At 41.9% G+C, this 19,199-nt stretch overlaps 1 protein-coding gene across 1 annotated transcript in view; it reads left to right on the top strand.

The window, feature by feature from the left end:
• Window positions 1-19,199, top strand: part of Gys2 (glycogen synthase 2) — a 35,788-nt gene that overhangs the window by 8,088 nt on the left and 8,501 nt on the right. The window contains exons 4-12 of the mRNA XM_021190913.1: window positions 441-623; window positions 3,576-3,720; window positions 4,815-4,932; window positions 5,927-6,047; window positions 8,327-8,433; window positions 9,437-9,496; window positions 10,470-10,548; window positions 11,475-11,588; window positions 13,798-13,924. Coding sequence (XP_021046572.1) covers window positions 441-623; window positions 3,576-3,720; window positions 4,815-4,932; window positions 5,927-6,047; window positions 8,327-8,433; window positions 9,437-9,496; window positions 10,470-10,548; window positions 11,475-11,588; window positions 13,798-13,924 — 1,054 coding nt within the window. The remainder of the gene's footprint in view (window positions 1-440; window positions 624-3,575; window positions 3,721-4,814; window positions 4,933-5,926; window positions 6,048-8,326; window positions 8,434-9,436; window positions 9,497-10,469; window positions 10,549-11,474; window positions 11,589-13,797; window positions 13,925-19,199) is intronic.

Raw genomic sequence — 19,199 nt, 5'->3', positions numbered from 1 at the left:
GAGAGAGAGAGAGAGAGAGAGAGAGAGAGAGAGAGAGAGAGAGAGAAAGTCCCTTGGGTAGACTCAGTAGATTCTCTTGATTTCTTCAAAAGCATTGATTCTGTTATTGAGTCATTTACTCAATGAATATTACTATCAATTGAATGTTTATTCAAATTATTAATAGTATAGTGGGTATTACTCTTCGTAATACTTATATGTATTCTATGGATACAAAAAAAAATTATGGCCCATTCCTAAAAGGGAGGATTAAGATATAAATAGATGGGCTTCACCAACATGTCAGTGAATCTTACTTTCTCTTGCTAAGTTTGCACGCTCCAAGTTTATGCCCTTTTAAGAGAGGTAAGACCGACACGCCTCACATCTGTCTTGCTGTGGGCAATGGTCGAGATCAAGCATCAACAACGACTTTTCTAAAGTATTTTCTTCTGATGCAGGTGACAGACCACGCAGACGGTAAACACGTCATTGCCCAATTCCATGAATGGCAGGCTGGGACTGGGCTGATCCTTTCTCGTGCCAGGAAACTCCCTATTGCCACAATATTTACGACCCATGCCACACTGCTTGGGCGGTATCTCTGTGCAGCAAATATTGACTTCTACAACCAGCTTGACAAGGTAAAACACCCACCAGCCTCCTTCAGTCCCTTCCTTTCAGTTCACTGAAGCCCAAAGATGAAAGATATTGATTGCCACGTTTGAGCTAATGACCACATGGCAGCAATGCCCTTTCGGCTAATCAGGATTCACAGAGCAGCTTCCCCTGGGTGATGGAGGTGGAGGGAGCTTAATTTTGCTCAGTGAAGTATAGAGGTTGAGAGACCTGAATTCTGCTCCCTCTCTGGGGAAACAGATCCAGACGGGTGTGGCAGAACAGGGATGCTGTGCATGGCCAGAAATAGACTCTTGTTCTTTCCAGAATTTGAAGTCTGATGGCTAGCAGTTAGATTACTGGGTCTGTTAGCTTAATCTCCTCTATCCTCTATGTGAGCTATTTATTGGAGAGCATTGTGGGTGGGTGCCTCAGCTTCTTCCTGTAGTTCTGCTTCCAGGGCCGCGAGAGCAGGGGGCACTGGAAGTGGAGGTAGGCACACATTGCCCAGTTCTGTGACCCCCAATCATTCAGTTTTAAATCTTTCTTTAATTTTCCATTAGTTAGGTTAGCATCATAAGTTCCTTTTATCTTTTAATTTTACTTATGTGTCTGGGTGGGTGCATTCCACATGTGCGCAAGTGCCCTTGGAGGCCAAAGAAAGGCATCAAGTCTGGAGCCGGAATTACAAGTTGCTGTGAACTGTTCTCGTGTCTCCGGAGAATTGAACTCTGGTCCTCCACAAAAGCAGCAAGTTTAGTTAAAGCACACATTTGACAGCCATACATTTAAAAAGATGAATATTTAATATTCATTTTACTTATCAAGTCAGTTTAGGGCTTAAAGGTTTGGTTTCACTATTAGGAAAATTAAGAAGCTGAAAAATATGAGTTTTTAAAAATCTTACGTTAAAGCATTAAAAGTTCTGCGACCCTGTGAATCAGCATGTGTGTGTCCGCAGAAGCACATTCATGAATAGTAATCAGTAGCCTGAGAAGTTTATGCTCCTGTCTCAAACACATTTGGAATGCTAGAGGAAGCTCCTGAAAGCCTCACTGTGCAGACAGCGGAGCTAATGAGAGCTGCCCTACAAAAAGGTCAGCCTATGCTAAGATCCGGGCTTTACATAGAGTCAACAGGGATTCAGAAAGCCAGGAGACTGAGGAGACCTGCAAACCATGCATGGTAACAGTCAGCTAATGAGGGCAAAGCATTGGGCACTGAGCAGTGCAGCATGTCCTGTCAAGGTCAGGCTTGGAGCTTAGCCCAACAACGGAATCCTTCACTCTGCACTGCTATGTGGTCTTACAGACACGCAGTCAATTAAAAAAAAAAAAAACAAAACAAAACAAAACCTAATAATGTGTAATGAGTAGTTTTATTTAGGGACAGACACATTATAGTACATAGATTACAACAAGCTCTTTGGTTGAAGGAAATAGCTACATCTTTATGCCTTTAATGATGGTTACATATCTCAAGTATATTTAGATATATGATATGTAGTTCAAGCCCATCATTCTCGTGAACTGTTTGGCCAGTCACTGTAGATAAACAAGTAGCCAAAAACTCAGGTTTTGAGTTAAATTCATAAGCGTTTTTAACAGCAAGGGATCCTGTGCTCACACCAGACATAGATTTAGGCAATATTTAAATATATCAAATTATGCACCTCAAATAAGACATTTAATATAAATGTGAGCTTGGGCAAGTTTCATGTCATCTGGAAGGTTCTGTTTCCCCTCCTGTGAAATGAAGACAGAGTGCTTGAGTGAGTTTCATGAGGATGAAACACGGCGGTGAACAAGCAGCGCTGAACACAGCTGAAGACATCCCGTGGCTCTGGATACACATTAGTCTTGTTTCCCTTAGACACTGTCGGTGTCACCGGGCGCCTTGTGAGATGTGACACTGGTTGAGTAAAGTTTAAAGAAGTCCAGGTATTTGCAGTATTATTAAGGACTTGGTTTCTGGGGTTTTGTTTGTTTGTTTGTTATCTAAAAATATCCGGAACGCACTATGAAATCTCATAAAAATATAGTAGAAGATGATACCAAGACAAGCAGAGGTGGCACATGCCTTTAAACCCAGCACTAGGGAGGCAGAGGCATTCAATTCTCTCTGAGTTGGGGGCCAGCCTGGTCTACAAAGTGAGTTCCAGGACAGCCTACAGGGTTTCAGAGACCCTGTTTTGAAAAAACAGACAAACAAGCAAGCCAAAGCCAAAACCAAACCAAACCAAACCAAACCAAACCAAAAGGACAGGTGAGCCCGCGATCTGACATATTAGCATGAGCATACACTTTTTTGAAATTAACTCGGAAGGAGTATGTAACCAAGAAAAAAGAAATCACTCAACTTTTCCTCTCTCAGAAGAGTAAGTAGGGTAGTAAGTATCCAAACTTTTGGGGTCAAGATTATTGCCAGCTTCATTTTATTTTTTTTTAATGTTTAATTTAATTTTATATATGTAGGTGTTTTGCCTGCATGTGTGTCTGTGTACCATGTGTGAGCCTGGGACCTTCTGAGGACATTAGACTTCTGGAAATGGAGTTACAGATGGTTGTGAGCTGCCATGTGGGTGCTAGGAATCAAACCTGTGTGCTCTGCAGGACCGTACAGTGCTCTTAACTACAGAGTCATTATCCAGCCCCACATTTATTTTAATAACCTTTTAACATTTTATTTTATGTTTCACTGTTTATGGGAAAATGTAGAAATCCTTAGAGGTTAGAATTATCCTTACACTTATGAACTATGGAAAACATGTAACAAATATCAAATTTTTATAGGTGATGAAATAGCCGTTTCTAAGACATGAAGCAAACAGTGCTGTTAAAAATACCAATTTTATACTCTTGCAAGTGGCTTAATATCCACTGGTCCTTTAATGGGGTCTTTACAACTTCAATCAGCTCTGAGGAAAACTTCGGTTTGTGGAGGGGGTCATGTAAGGAACGTGTGTTTGCCTTCAACAGTTCGACATAGACAAAGAGGCGGGGGAGAGGCAGATATATCACCGCTACTGCATGGAGCGGGCTTCTGTGCACTGTGCACACGTGTTCACCACAGTGTCAGAAATCACAGCCATCGAGGCAGAGCACATGCTGAAGAGGAAGCCTGGTAATGATGGAGGCTGGGTTTGCCACCCTAACACATTCAACACCCTTGCTTAATCGCTGTGCTCTCTCCTGCGGTTTCCTAGTTGTCACATACCACTTGGGTGTCTAGAGGTGGGGTCTTCAAGAAATAAATAAGCTTTGCAGAATAAAGCCAAAACAAGTGAAAAGTAAGAGCCCACGGAAAGAACAGTTGGCAGCATGATGGGCTGGGCTGGGTTCTTTTTCTTTCCCATTTTCCCCTTGGATTTGGAGTTGTCAAGGAACTGTCTGCTGTCATGAACACCAGAACCGAAGCATCTTGTAGAGGAAAGGGTTTGTTTCAGCTTACAAGTCCTGATCACATCACTCAGGGAAGTCAGGGCAGGAACTCAATGCAGGAACTGAAGCAGAGGTGAATGCTGCTTACCAGCCTGCTCCTCCTGGCTCACTCAGCCTGCTCCTCCTGGCTCGCTCGGCCTGCTTTCTTATCCCACCCAGATGGCCCAGAGGTGGCCACACCCACAGTGGGCTGGGTCTTCTCATGTCAATCACTGATCAAGGCGCTGCACCTCAGAGTTGTCTACAGACTGTATTACATGGGGATTTTTCTCAACTGTGATTCTCTCTTCCCAGATATGCTAGTAAACTGATAGAACCCAACCAACGCAGACTCATTTGCACGCTCACTGGTTAACAATGACCTCATTTCTCTGTTGTTCTCTCTGTCCACAGTGCCCCTCTTCGAGATTGTGCACGCCTTCGATCTCTCCCTCTCTCCCTCTCCCCTCCTCCTTCTGTCTCTCTTTCTTCTCTCTCTCTCTCTCTCTCTCTCTCTCTCTCTCTCTCTCTCTCTCTCTCTCTCTCTCTCTCTCTCTCTCTCTCCCTGCCTTAAAAAAAGCAAACCACAGTTGCTACTTCATGTAACCCACAAACTGCTTGTGTTTGCCCTCCCATACTAACTGAAAATTGCCTTTTAAAGAAAGCCAAATTCAGGGTTTTCAAATCTTATTTATTTATTTATTACTTTGTTTATTACCACTCCTGGTATTAAAGATGACAGAGGGAGTACATTCCTACTCAGGAAAGAGTTGCCACGGTTTTATTTTCCTTTTCCAGATGTAGTGACTCCTAACGGCTTGAACGTTAAGAAGTTTTCAGCAGTGCATGAATTTCAAAATCTCCACGCCATGTACAAGGCCAGGATACAGGATTTCGTTCGAGGTCATTTCTATGGGTATGTTTTCCTTTAATCAGAAATAAAAGCACCGTGGTTACCGAGGTGGCTCAGGTGCGGAGAACACGTGCTCGCCTCGCAGAGGACTAGAGCGAGGTCCCAAGAACCCAGATCGGGTGGCTCACAACCATTTGTAAGTCTAGCTTGGGGAGAGGGGTGGTTCTGATGAACTCTTTTGACCTCCAAGGGAGTTACACACACACACACACACACACACACACACACACACACACACACATAGATACACACATACAGACACACACAGACACACATGCACACACACACAGACACACACACATGCACACACACACAAACACACAGACACAGATACACACAGACACACAGACACACACACACACGGACATACACATGCACACATGCATGCACAGACACACACACACATACAGACATACACACATGCACACACACAGACACACACACATACAGACATACACACATGCACACACACAGACACACACAGAGAGACACACAGAGACACACAGACACACACACATGCACACACACATACAGACACACACACAGACACACACATGCATACACACAGACATGCACAGACACACACACAGACACACACATAGACACACACAGACATACACACACATGCACACACACATGCATACACACACATGCACAGACACACACATACAGACACATACACACAGACACAAACACACACAGACACAGACACACAGACACACAGACACACATGCACACACACACACAGACACACACAGACACACACANAGACACACATGCACACACACACAGACACAAACACACACACACAGACACACATGCACACACACACACACACAGACACAGACACAGACACACATGCACACACCTTTTACAAGATAGTTCCAAGCAACTATCACAGATGCTTCTCTTTCCCTGCCCCTTCGGCATGCACAGACTTGCTCTGCGGATGTTGTTGTTGTCATGTTTTATCAGAAGTCGCTTCGTTCTGTTTCAGTCATCTGGACTTTGATCTTGAGAAGACTTTATTCCTTTTCATTGCTGGGAGGTATGAGTTCTCAAACAAAGGAGCAGACATCTTCCTGGAGTCCTTATCCAGGCTCAACTTCCTCCTGAGGGTAAGGATGCTCTGAGCTGCGGCATAGGGTTCTAGGAAAAGGTCTTTCTGCTGTGGGGTGCAAAGAACTGGCTTCCAAGAGGGCATTTGATTTTGACAGCTTAAGATGATAACCTTGGGCAGGTGAAATGGATCAGTCAGTAAAGGGGTCTGCTACCAAGTCTGATTCCCACGGCGAGAACCCACATGATGGAAAGAGAAAGCAGATTCCCAGAAGTGACAAAACATTTAAAATGACAACAACATGGCTCAGTGGTTGAGTGCACGAGCACATTCAGAGCTGGGCTCCTTGCTCCCATGTGGAGGCTCACAGTCTTCTGTAACTCCAGTTCCACGGCATCCAATGCCCTCTTCTGACCTCCTCAAGTTCTGTGCTCATGTGCACACACTTAATTTAAAACAAACAAACAAAACAGATAATGAGACAATCTAGGCTTTCCTGAATTCTGTATTATTGTCTCCTTGGTGCTTTTGATATATAATTTTTTCCTCCTTTAGCAAAGATGTTATACCAATTATCCTGAAAGATTTTCTAAAACTGCAGTGTAAGAAACTGATTAATAATAACCCCATCTGCCAAAAGAGTAAATGAAAAGGATTAATCTTGTATAATCTTTTCTGTATTTCCTGGAATATATCTATAAATCATGCTTTGTAAATAGGCTCATAACTGTGTCAAACATGTTTCATGTTTGGGGCCATTATTAATAAATCCATTCATACAGTTATTAAATGTTCACTTTACTTGTAGGTGTGAGGTAAACAAACCCCATTTTTATTAACTTAGAGAGAAAGATGATTATAATACTCAGAGAAATTAAAATGCCCAATATGTAATTTCTTTGATGGTACGTAGGCTGCCACCTGCAGTAAACCTCGCATCTTATAAATTTCCTGGATGGACTGGCAAGTTTCGGAAGGCAGAGGCCACACAACTGATGGAAAGATGACCCAACCTCAGAACATAGTCTTCTCATGTCATGAGATAATAAGGCCATGCATATGCACACAGTCTTAACTGAATTAGTTGATGCTTTTACTCCAAAGCTGCTTTGATCGATGTTGTTGCCCTGTTGTTGCCCTAGAAATGCTAGGCTCTGGCACCTGTAGGAAAGAACAAGAAAGCAGAGATTTCAGATGTTTAAAAATATACCAGTTTAAGCCGGGTGTGGTGGCGCACGCCTTTAATCCCAGCACTTGGGAGGCAGAGGCAGGCAGATTTCTGAGTTTGAGGCCAACCTGGTCTACAAAGTGAGTTCCAGGACAGCCAGGGCTATACAGAGAAACCCTGTCTCGAAAACCAAAAAACAAAACAAAACAAAAAAACAAACAAAAAACAAAAACAAAAAACAAAAAACAAAAATATACCAGTTTAAATATCACTTTTGTTCCTAACATGTTATGGGCACTCAGATAAAATAGTACACATATCATCAATAATAATAACATCAAGCTGGGCAGTGGTGGTGCACACCTGTAATCCCAGCACTTGGGAGGCAGAGGCAGGTGGATTTCTGAGTTCGAGGCCAGCCTGGTCTACAGAGCGAGTTCCAGGACAGCCAGGACTGCACAGAGAAACCCTGTCTCAAAAAAAACCAAAAATAATAATAAATAGATAAAATAAAAATAATAACATCAATAGAAAGAGACAAACCACATCTATTGTGTATGGTGGTTATAAGGACTGAGGTCAACTGTGTATGTAAAGTGCCCAAGCACAGTATCTGCTACATCTAAAGCATGTGATTGTCCCTTAACTTAAAGCCTAAAACCCAACATGCATCTCATGTATCATCTAGACATGTAGCAGAAACATGTTTTAAAAACATTTGTACCAATCAATATGAGTACATTGGAAAGAGTTAGGAAAAGATGAATCAGAAATACATTCTCATTAAATTTTGAATCTGAACTTTTAAAGAAGGTATTTTAACTTTAAAAATCAGGTCCCATGTGTGTCTTGTTTTGTTTTGTCTTGTCTTGTTTTGTTTTGTTGTTTTGTTTAACCACAGGAAAGTACAATGATGTGAGTAGTCAATATTGTCTATTTTAAATGGCCAAGGTGTGGAAATATTTACTGCTGAGAAATCCTGACTGGAAATCAGTTTCAGTTAAAACTGAACTGTCTAGAGAAGACATGAGCACTCATTCAGTGGCTCACAGGCCAGTGCACTCTCTCTCCCACGACACGTGACAACAGTTTTCCAGGTTTAGGATCCACGTGCCAGTGTTTTTTGATCTTTGGTAGATAACACTGCTATGTTTTCTCACCCTCCTCAGATGCATAAGAGTAACGTCACTGTGGTAGTGTTTTTCATCATGCCTGCCAAGACAAACAATTTCAACGTGGAAACCCTGAAGGGCCAGGCAGTACGGAAACAGCTGTGGTAATCTCATATTTGTCAGCCTCCTCAGGCCACACATGAAGGGAGTTTTGCCTAAACGTGCTACCTCTGACCTGTGTCCTCAAACTACATTTCTTCCTTGCTGACTATAGCATAAATATGGTGGGGTTCTCCTGGGGCTAGCTGCTGTGTTAGAGTGTGCAATGCCTGTCATGTGGTGGAAAACCACGTTACTAGGAAAACGTCCTAAGGAACAGCCACAGACTGAGCAGGGATCTATATGTGGGTTTTAAGGATGGGCTGGATATATTTCTCAGAGGAAAATTAAAGAGTCTACCAAAGCAAGCAGATGAGCGTAGTGACTCGCTCCACACGCACAGCCCAGATCACACAGCAAACATGTCACTAACTTACTCCGTCTACACCTCCATTCACTGACCCTTCCCACTCTCAACCATCCCCGGTTACCTCAAGCAAAAATGAATTCCAGCTCTCTGAGCTGTCAGGTCCAAGCCTTAGTCCTGGATTTTTTCCAAGCAAGCTAAATTGGCCAGTAGGGAAATACTAGGAGGAACTGTGTTTCAAAAGACTTGTAACTTGAAGATAATGGAACAACAGCAGATGATGTCTTAGTTACCTTTCCGTGACTGTGACAAAACACCATGAGTAAGGCAACTTACAAAGGAAAAGTTTAACCAAGCATTCACAGTAGCAGAGGGTTGGAGTCCATGGACTTCATTGCGGGGGAGCATGGCAGCAGGCAGCCACTGTGCTGGAGTATTAGCTGATAGCTTACATCTTGACCCACAGGCATGAGGCATAGAGAGCTTACTAGGAACTGCATGTGTGTTTGGACACCTCAGAGCCCACCCCCAATGACTCATCTCCTGTAACAAGGCCACACTTCCTAACCCTTCCCAAACAGTTCCATCAATGGGGGACCAAACATTCAAAATATGAGCCTATGTTGGTCCTTCTCATTCAAGTCCCCACAGGTGAATATGAAACCTTATGATTCCATCTGAAATCTTTCTGTGTCAAACAGGGACACTGTACATTGTTTGAAGGAGAAGTTTGGGAAGAAACTCTATGATGGGTTATTAAGGTAAGTGATTAACAGCCATTCTAACCCTGAGGGGCTCAGACCTTGTCTAAATTATGGTTTTACTGCTGTGAACAGATACCATGACCAATGCAAATTTTACAAAGGACATTTAATTGAGGCTGGAGTTCAGAGGTTCAGTCCATTATCAAGGTGGGAACATGGCAGTGTCCAGGCAGGCGTGGTGCAGGTAGAGCTAAGAGTTCTATGTCTTCATCTAAAGGCTACTAGTGGAAGACTGACTTCCAGGCAGCTAAAGTGAGGGTCTTAAAGCCCACATCCACAGTTACACACCTACTCTCACATGGCCATACCCTCTAATAGTGCCACTCCTTGGCCATCACAGACCCTTTGGGAGTTGAGTGACCCTATCACAGGGGTTGCATATCAGATATACTGAATATCAGATATTTACATTATGATTCGTAACAGTAACAAAATTAGAGTTATGGAATAGTAATGAAAATAATTTATGGTTGGGTGAACCATAGCACGGGGAACTATATTAAAGCATTAGGAAGATTGAGAACCACTGTGTGTAAACAAACATACACATCAACATCTAGGGCTTCACCACTCATAGGCCACAATTTAGACACTTTCATGCATTTTGTTCCAATCATCATGGAATTTGCAGCCTTCGAAGATGTCACGTGAGATGAATCCTAGCACTGTCTCTTTCATTTGACAGGATCAGGAGACAGCTTGTACCTAGGAGACCATGAGTGTGTGTGCACACAGATTCTTATTCAGGGGCAAACTCATTAATACATCAGTTTGAAACTGAGGGAGCTTTGGAGTTCAAATATATATTGACTTCATTTGATAAATGAATGATAAATATTTATATGGGAAATCTATGTTAACTCCTTAATAAATAGCATTATTACAGTAAATGAACTACGTATGCAGGACAATTAGAAAACACTTAACTAGTTCCAGCTATTTTTTATTTCTAATACTGTTTTCATCACAGAGGAGAAATTCCCGACATGAATAGTATTTTGGATCGAGATGACTTAACAATTATGAAAAGAGCCATTTTTTCAACTCAGGTAAGGAAAATTTAAAGTATTCACCATCTCCCATGATCATTCAAATTGACCTAGGTAATATTAACTTCACTCATCTAAAGAAATGTGCTAAATTAGGACACTTCAAATGTGAAAGTTGATAAAGATACTCTCTTTTCATTCTGTTTACATTTGTGGTTGTGGAAAAGGGCATGTGGGAACCAGAGGATAATTTGAAGGGCTTATACTCTCTCTTTCACTGTGTGGGTCCTAAAGATGGGATTTAAATTAGCAGGTTGGGAGCCAGAACTTTTAACCACTGAACATCATTTTACCTACCCAGAAAAAAAATCTACCTGAATGATTTTGTATGTGCTTTTATGAGTGTTTCTAAGGGATTCTTTTAAAAATCTCATAAAGTCTGTCTTTGAACCTACTTACAGAATTTCTTTGAACCAATGTACTCAGTTGGAAAACTGTGTCCATTATAACAGAGAACCTGCGACAATCTCCAAAAGCGCAGAATCCACGCCACAGTTGAGAAAATGCCCGCGCACCTCGGTGAAATAGAATTGTTATTTTGAAGTGTAATGTAGCATGCCAGACATGCATGGGAATCCTCTGTTAATAGTGTGGCTTGCTAGACAATTCCAGTGAATCTCATCCATCCTGCATGAAGATTCCAAAGTGCCTTCACATTCTAGATAAATCCAGAACTAATCATGATGCCCGAGCCTTTCATACAGTCCCTACAAGGAAGGAACAGCTTTCTGTTCGTGGTCTGGGAAGAAAGTTCTGGAACTCTTTCTCTTCCTCTGAAACACACAAATCTTAGTCATGTTAACCAGCACCACCTCAGAGGCCGAGTACAGGCAGGGTGCATGGAATATCGACGGCCTTTTGCAGAAACGAGTCACACTTACTAATGCTTTTCACCACGGACGCTCTTCTTCCCTCTCTTCCCTCAGAGACAGACTTTGCCTCCTGTGACCACTCACAATATGATCGATGATTCCACGGATCCCATCCTCAGCACCATTAGACGAATCGGACTTTTCAACAATCGTGCAGACAGAGTCAAGGTAGAACTAATTGGTTTGCTATGCACTGCTTCAAAGTCGAGCAGAATAGGCTCAGTTGGTTAAGTGCTTGCTGTGCAAGCATGAGAACTCGAGGCCACCCTCCAGCTCTGTGGTAAAAGCTTGCCCTGGAGGCATGCACTTGTAATCCAGTGCTCAAGGGAATCCAGGTGGTCCCCAGAGCCTACTAGCAAGCCAGCCCAGGTTAATTGATGTGCTCTGGCCTAAAGCAGGACCCTCCCTCAAAAAGTAACGTGAAGAGCTCTATAGAAACAACACCCAGGGCTGAGCTCTGCCCTCCACACACGTGTGCCCACAAATGCAGGGACATCCACACAGACGGGCACCCACAAGAACACATAGCCCCATGTCCACATACACACATCCAAACAAATGAATCACATAGCATGTACTTGGGAGAGAGTTTATTATAAGCTCATCATTGTTTTAACATCTTCCAGAAGAAAATATAAACACTTCTAAAGAAAAATGAAATCTGCTTCTTGTTTTAGGTAATTAGAATACTCTTAGATATTGGGTAACTCTGAGTTTTAATCCTAACATTCATTTTAATTGCACAGTGTCATCAGTAGACACAAGAAAATTTACCTAAATTTTAATGATCAAAATATATTCTAAAACTGATATGAGCTAATGCTTTTTTGTTTTCTTTTATGCATTTTATTTTAAAAATATTTCTATTCATTTATTTTGTGTGGGGGTTAGGGGATGAACTGTGCTGTGACATTCATGAAAAGGTCAGAGGACAATTTGTGGGAGCCAGTTCTCTATTGTCACCTTAGGATTCCAGGGATCAAACTCACATTGTCAAGCTTAGTGATAAGTCCCTGTACCTGATGAGCCACCTTGCTGCCCCTGTGCTGTGTTTATTAGAACAATTCATATTCATATGGAGTGATGCTTTAGTATTATTTTATGTGCATGCGTGTTTGCCTGCACATATGTGTGTACACCACACGGATGCCTGGTACCCAAGGAGGCCAAAGGAAGGCACCAGATATTCTGAAACTGGAACTACAGATGGTTGTGAGCTGTCATGTGGGTGCTGGGACTCAAACCCAGTTCCTGTGGTAGATTAATTAGATGCACCTCTCCGTTCCCCCTGCCTGGTTTCTACATTGGCTCTGCACGCTTGTGCAGCCAGCACTTTATGCACCCCCCTGTCTTCCAAGTGCTGTGTGTACACTTCAGTAGGCTTTAATATCAGAGCCACTTTTTAATTTCCATCTGTTGGGTGCCCCACCCAGGAACCACCTCCTCTCTGTAACACCCTCACTGGTACAGTCCATTTGCTGCAACTGGTGAGTCTCAGTTTGTACATTGCTATCCCTCCAGATTTGTCCTTTGTATTAGGATCATCTGGGCATCATTCTAAGTGTAGACAACTGAACTATGAGGTGCTATGATCATTTAGAGTAGCTTTCCTAAACACGCTTTGTGTTCTGCATATTCTCCACTTCAGAATAGTTGGCAACTCCTAATAACTCTTTCTTTTCCAGTCTATCATATAGCTATGATATTCTACATTATAAGTAGGTTTTTAGGCTTTGACATACTGGTTCATGAACAGCAGCACACCGCTGCACACAGGCCTTCATGCATGTATGGCATTTTTCTGTGACTTTTTGAGCAGTGTCATGAATACCATCTTTACAGGACACTCCAGTTGTACAGACTAGAGAGCCTTGAGGAATCAAAGCAAAGTGTGTTAGGCGGTAACTGCCTCTAGGTGAGAGGGGATGGCAAGTTTAATCTGGAGATTAGTGTTCCAAAATCTCCCTCCCCTGAGCCTCGTGTCCCTCAGCTAATTCATGCATGGGTCACGGGTGACCCATCCCCTCTTTCCTGGTCAAGTTGGGAGCAAACTGACAAATAAGACAGAGGTTAGCAGATGGAGAACCAAATATGACTTTCACTGGGGAATAAGGTTGGAGAGGGGTTGGGTGTCTAGTTTAATGTGAAAGCAGGAAATGAGTTAACTCTACCCTGTGATCCGAGATGAGGAGCTGAGGGCAATGTTCAGTGTGCAGAGTTTGAGTTGGGGGGACAAAGAAAGCAGAGTCTATGTTCTTTACAATTTATCTTTCCCTCTATCCCTGAATGTACAACACAAGACTGAAGTAGTACTGTACTAAGCAACGCGTAGACCAAGTTTCTGCTTTATTTTCTTCATCAGAACTTTCTTTTTTAGGTGATTTTACACCCAGAATTCCTGTCCTCCACCAGCCCCCTACTGCCCATGGATTATGAAGAGTTTGTCCGAGGTTGTCACCTTGGGGTGTTTCCATCCTACTATGAACCCTGGGGTTACACACCAGGTATGTGATATGTGTAGAATGTGGGAGAATTCTGATTTAGCTGCATGCTATTTCAAATGTGTGTATGCGATGTTAAAATTGATTGGAAACTTCTATGGCGGCTTTCTTCCCAGTTTGTTTAAAAATGGTTTGGATTGGATCCATTTCGTTGCGTCAATTTAATGCTTTGCAGATTCTAAGCTAAGAATAGGGGACCCACCCTGGTGAGTCCAGCACAGAGGGGATTTGCTGCCTTGTAAGTGGGTATCCAGCCTGGTACCTCACTGTGCCCCAAAGAAGAACATGGGGTTTTATGAGGATTGTATATTCATTTGGTTATCTCTACGGATTGCGTTAATGTGAAATGGGAACCAAATATATAGAGTTAGTATAAAAATAGGAAGTCTTACCATATGGTTTTCTACAAGTTATTTCAGAAGAACATATTTTAAACATTTAAATCAATTTTGTAAAACAAAAGTCGGCCATGAAAATCCCTCTACATCTTTGTCTTTCAAAAGACATGTGGTATTAAGAGAACATGCATCTGGTGTTGAGTAGACATTGTAGCCGATGCCACCCTACACTCAGAAACTCTGCTATCTCTATTTCTCTTTTCCAGATCGATAGTCAATTCTCAAATGTACTCTTCTGGTCCTTAAGTGGTGTGGTTACTATTAGCAACAAGAGTGATGGATTTGCATTTGTACTGAAGCATCTCATTAAAAGAGAAGCATGGGTTAGATTCACAGCTCAGTGGTAGAACATGTACTGATAATATACAAGGCCTATTCTCCAATTCCCAGCACCATTAAATAAACAATAAATTTTAGAAATATATACATTTTGCCTGTATTCCAGAGGGAAAGAACAAGGTAATTAGTTTCTTGTGTTATATTAGTAATATGAGATACTCTTCCTGGTTTAGGTACAATTGCACTTATTTCAAAACAAAATGCTAAAAAATATTAACTACAGCTCAAGGGACAGCAGAGGCCAGGTAAAAGGTAAATTATTATTAAGAGAGGAACTTTCACAATGCCTATATATTTAAATTTTTCATGTGTATAGTTGTTTTTTTCTGCACGTATGTATGTTCATAGCACCTTTTATGATGCCATCGGGTATCAGAAAAGGATGTCAGATCTTCAGGAACTAGGGTTACAGATGGTTGTGAGCCACCATGTGGATGCTGGAACTGGACCCAGGTCCTCTGAAAGATTAACTTGTGCTCTTCACCACAGAAACATCACACCCAGGCCTATACTTTTATTCTGGAATGTAAGTACGGAATCTAAAGTTCTCTAAGGAGAGAATACTGTGACCCTCTGAGCATGAGCAGCAGAGAGTCTCTCTGGTGTCACTTTCTCATATGTGCTTTCAGTTCCATCAGACTATGACACAAGGATCCTATAGTTCTGGAATAAGCAAAATATAGAGAGCTTGCTTTTTAATTTTCCTTCCCTTTTCTTTATTAGAATCTTTTCTTTTAGGAGACTTTGCGCCCAGCGTTTCTTTCTTCCGCCCGGGTAATCTGTCAGTAGTAGAAATTTATCAAAACTTTGACAGAGTAAATATGACTACTTCTTGAAAGTTGACATAAAGATGCATTTACCTAGTTTTTCTTTGTTTCTTCTCTCAAACAATACATCCTGGCCAACACCTCCCTTCCCTCCACTAATTCCAGTTCTCCCCATCTCTGCTTTCCCCAAATCCACTGCTCCTCCATTTCCCTTAAAAAAAAAAAAAAAAAAAAAAAGAAAGCCTCCTAAGGATATCAACCAAGCATGGCATAACAAGATATAGTAAACAACATACAATAAGACTAGGGACAAACCGTCGCATCAAGGCTGGGCATGGCAAATCAATAGGAGGAAAAGGGTCCCAAGAGCAGGCAAAAGAGTCAGAGACAGCCCCAACAGCAACCACAGCGTGCGCGCAGAGGACCTAGGTTAGACTTCACAGTCTCCGTGATTGCTGCTTCAGTCTCTATGAGCTCCTATGAGTCCTGCTTAGTTGATTCTGTGGGCTGTTCTTCTTGTGTCCTCAACCTCTGGTTTCTACAGTCTTTCCTCTCTCCCTCTTCTTTGGGGTTCCCTGAGCTCTGCCTAATGTTTGTCTTTGGGTCTCTGCATCTGTTCCAATCAGCCACTGGAGGAAGTGTCTCTAATGACAATTGGACTAGGCATCAATTATGAGTATATCAGAATATCATTTGGAATTATTTCATTGAGTGCTATTTTATTTTATTTATTTATTACTGGACAATTGTGTTTGGTTTTTGCCTAGGTCTCTGGGCCACCAGCTCCCTGATTCTAACCATCTAGGCACTGTTGGGCATGGGTTTCCTCTCATGGAGTGGACCTGTTACTGACCGTCCACTCCCACAACCTCTGAGTCACTACTACCCCAGCACATCTTTCAGGCAAGACAGGTTGTGCATCAGATATTTTGTGTCTGTGTTTCTGTCCTAATCCCATCACTGGATGCCTGCCTGCTTACAGAAGATGGCCAGTCCAGGCCCCATATTCCCCAGTACTAAAAGTCCTTACTAGGGACACCCTTATAGTTTCCAGGAAGTTTCCACTGCACTAGGTACCCACATTGCTTCCAAATACCCCTGAATTCAAACAATCTCTCCCTCCTTCATTCCCTTCCCCAACTTGATCCTTCATGTTCCCATCCCCAGGTGCCCCTAGTCCAACCACATAATCTGTTATATTTCCTCTTCCCAGGGAGATTCATACATCCCTGCTAGAGTCCTCCATGTCACTTAGCCTCTGTGGGTCTGTGGATTTCAGCACGATTATCCTTTAGTTAATAGCTAATATCCACTTATAAGTGAGTACATATTATGTTCTTTATTGGTATGGGTTGCTTCACTTAAGATGATTTTTGTTCTAGTTCCATTTTCTTGCAAATTTCTTGATGTCATCTTTTTAAAAGAGCTGAAACATATTCTACTATGTAAATATATTACATTTTCTTCATCCACTGTTTGGTTGAGAAGAATCTAGGTTATTTCCAATTTGTCTGTTATGAACAAGGTTGCTATGTTGAGCAAGTGTCCCAATGGTAGGATAGAGCATCTTTTGGGTATATGCCTGAGAGTGGTATATCTGGGTCTTGAAGTAGATCAATATCCAATTTTCTCAGGAACAGCCATAAAAATTATCTCTATAGTGCCTGTGCAAACTTTCACTCCCGTCTGAGATGGAGGAGTGGTCCCCTTGCTCCACATCCTGGCCAGCAGGAGCTGCCACTTGTGATTTTCATCTTAGCTACTCTGACAGGTGTAAGGTGGAATCTCAAAGCAGTTTTGATTTTCACTTTCCTGATGACTAAGGATGTTGAACATATCTTTAGGTGTTTCTCAGGCATTTGAGATTGATTCCTCTGTTGAGAATCCTCCGTTTAGATCTGTACCCTATTTTTAATTGGATTATTTTAATTGGATTAATTGGTTTGCTGATATCTACGTTCTTGAGTTCTTTGTCTATTTTGGATATTAGCCATCTATCAGATGTGGAAAGATGAAAATCTTTCCCCATTTTGTCCTATCGACAATATCCTTTGCCTTATAGAAGACTCTTCCGTTTTATAAGTTCCCATTTATTAATTGATGTTAGTGCCTGTGCTGTCGATGTTCTGTTCAGAAAGTAATCTCCTGTAAGAATGTGTTTGAGACTATTCACACTTTCTTTTCTGTCAGGTTCAGTGTGTCTGGTTTTATGTTGAAGTCTTTGATCCACCTGAAATTGAGTTTTATGCAGAGTGATAAGTATGAATCTTCTACATCCTAATATCCAGTGAGACCAGAACCATTTGTTGAAGTTTTTTTTCATTGTGTATTTATAACTTCTTTATCAACACTCAGGTGTCCCTAGATGTGTGGATTTACATCTGGGGCTTCAATTCGATTCCACTGATCAATGTGTCTGTTTTTATGCCAATATGTGGTTTTTTTTATTAGTACAGCTCTGTAGGACAGCTTGAAATCAGGAATGGTAATGCTTCTGGAAGTTCTTTATTGTTCAAGATTCTTTTAACTATCATTTATTTTTGTTTTTTTTTTTAATATTTATTTATTCCCAGGAGGAATTCCAAAATTTTCAGTAGATTTCAAAGAAGCTGGTAATCCCTATGCACTTCTTCTGGCATCTCCTTAAATGTTAATAAAAAAAAAAAAATGCTGCTGTGTAGCTAAAGAACTAATCCAGGAGGAAAGACTCACAGGCAGAGAAGAAAAAAACTGTGATCTAAGCTGCACAACACAACACATGATAGGCACAACTTTTACACCCATCTCCTCTCAAGAACCAAAATTGTTTCCATAATGAAAGAAATGTAGGGCTGGAGAGATGGCTCAGCGGTTAAGAGCACTGACTATTCTTCCAAAGGTCCTGAGTTCAAATCCCAGCAACCACATGGTGGCTTACAACCATCCGTAATGACATCTGATGCCCTCTACTTGTGTGTCTGAAGACAGCTACAGTGTATTTACATATAAATAATAAATAAATGTAAAAAAAAGAAAGAAATGTAGATTACTTGTTTAAAATGTAGATGTTGGACAGGGAGACAGCTCAAGAGTTAGAAGGTTTGCCATGCATGCCCGAGGACCAACATTCTGATACCCAGAACCCACCAAAAGCCCAAGGGGGTAGCAATAAGCCTGTAATTCCAGCCTCAGAGCAAGTAGACAGGGATTTCCCAGAGCAAGCTTGCCAGCTCTGCAAGCCAGATCCGCAAGCTCTGGGTTTGATTGAGAGACCTTGCCTAAATGCATGAGGCTGAAGAACACTTAAGGACATTTTCTTGATATCAGGTGTGGGCATCTACAGGAATGTGCACACACAGGTTCACACTCGTACACACAAAGGGACAAAGAAAATGTAGCTATCTTTGAAAGAGTGATATTTTTAGAGATAGCTGCGCAGCTATTTTTCAGGAGACAGGTTTTGATCAAAAGGTAAGGGGAGACTTGGACTATGAATTTCCTGCACCCTCAAGAGAGTAGCAGGTTGTATGTGGAGGAGACGAAGGTAGCAGAGAACCTGTATCCAAACACATACTCATTCCCATAAATTTGCAAAGCAGAGTCACAAGCTCAGAACAGAACAAAAGCAAACCAGAAAATAGCCGCCTGGGTTCAGACGGCAGAGAGCAGCGGGTCCCAGCAGAAGCTCTCGGACTGGATGTCTAGCTTCAAGTCCCAGCTTCCCTGTGTAATGTCCCCGATTCTGGGAAGTGGCCAAGTTGCAACCACTCCCCATGTTTTCATTTCCTCACTTGT

This window comes from Mus pahari, chromosome 2 (genome assembly GCF_900095145.1).
Source record: "Mus pahari chromosome 2, PAHARI_EIJ_v1.1, whole genome shotgun sequence".
Classification (NCBI taxonomy): domain Eukaryota; kingdom Metazoa; phylum Chordata; class Mammalia; order Rodentia; family Muridae; genus Mus; species Mus pahari.
Note: the sequence above shows the minus strand (reverse complement) of the source record. Positions and strands in the feature narration are given on the sequence as shown.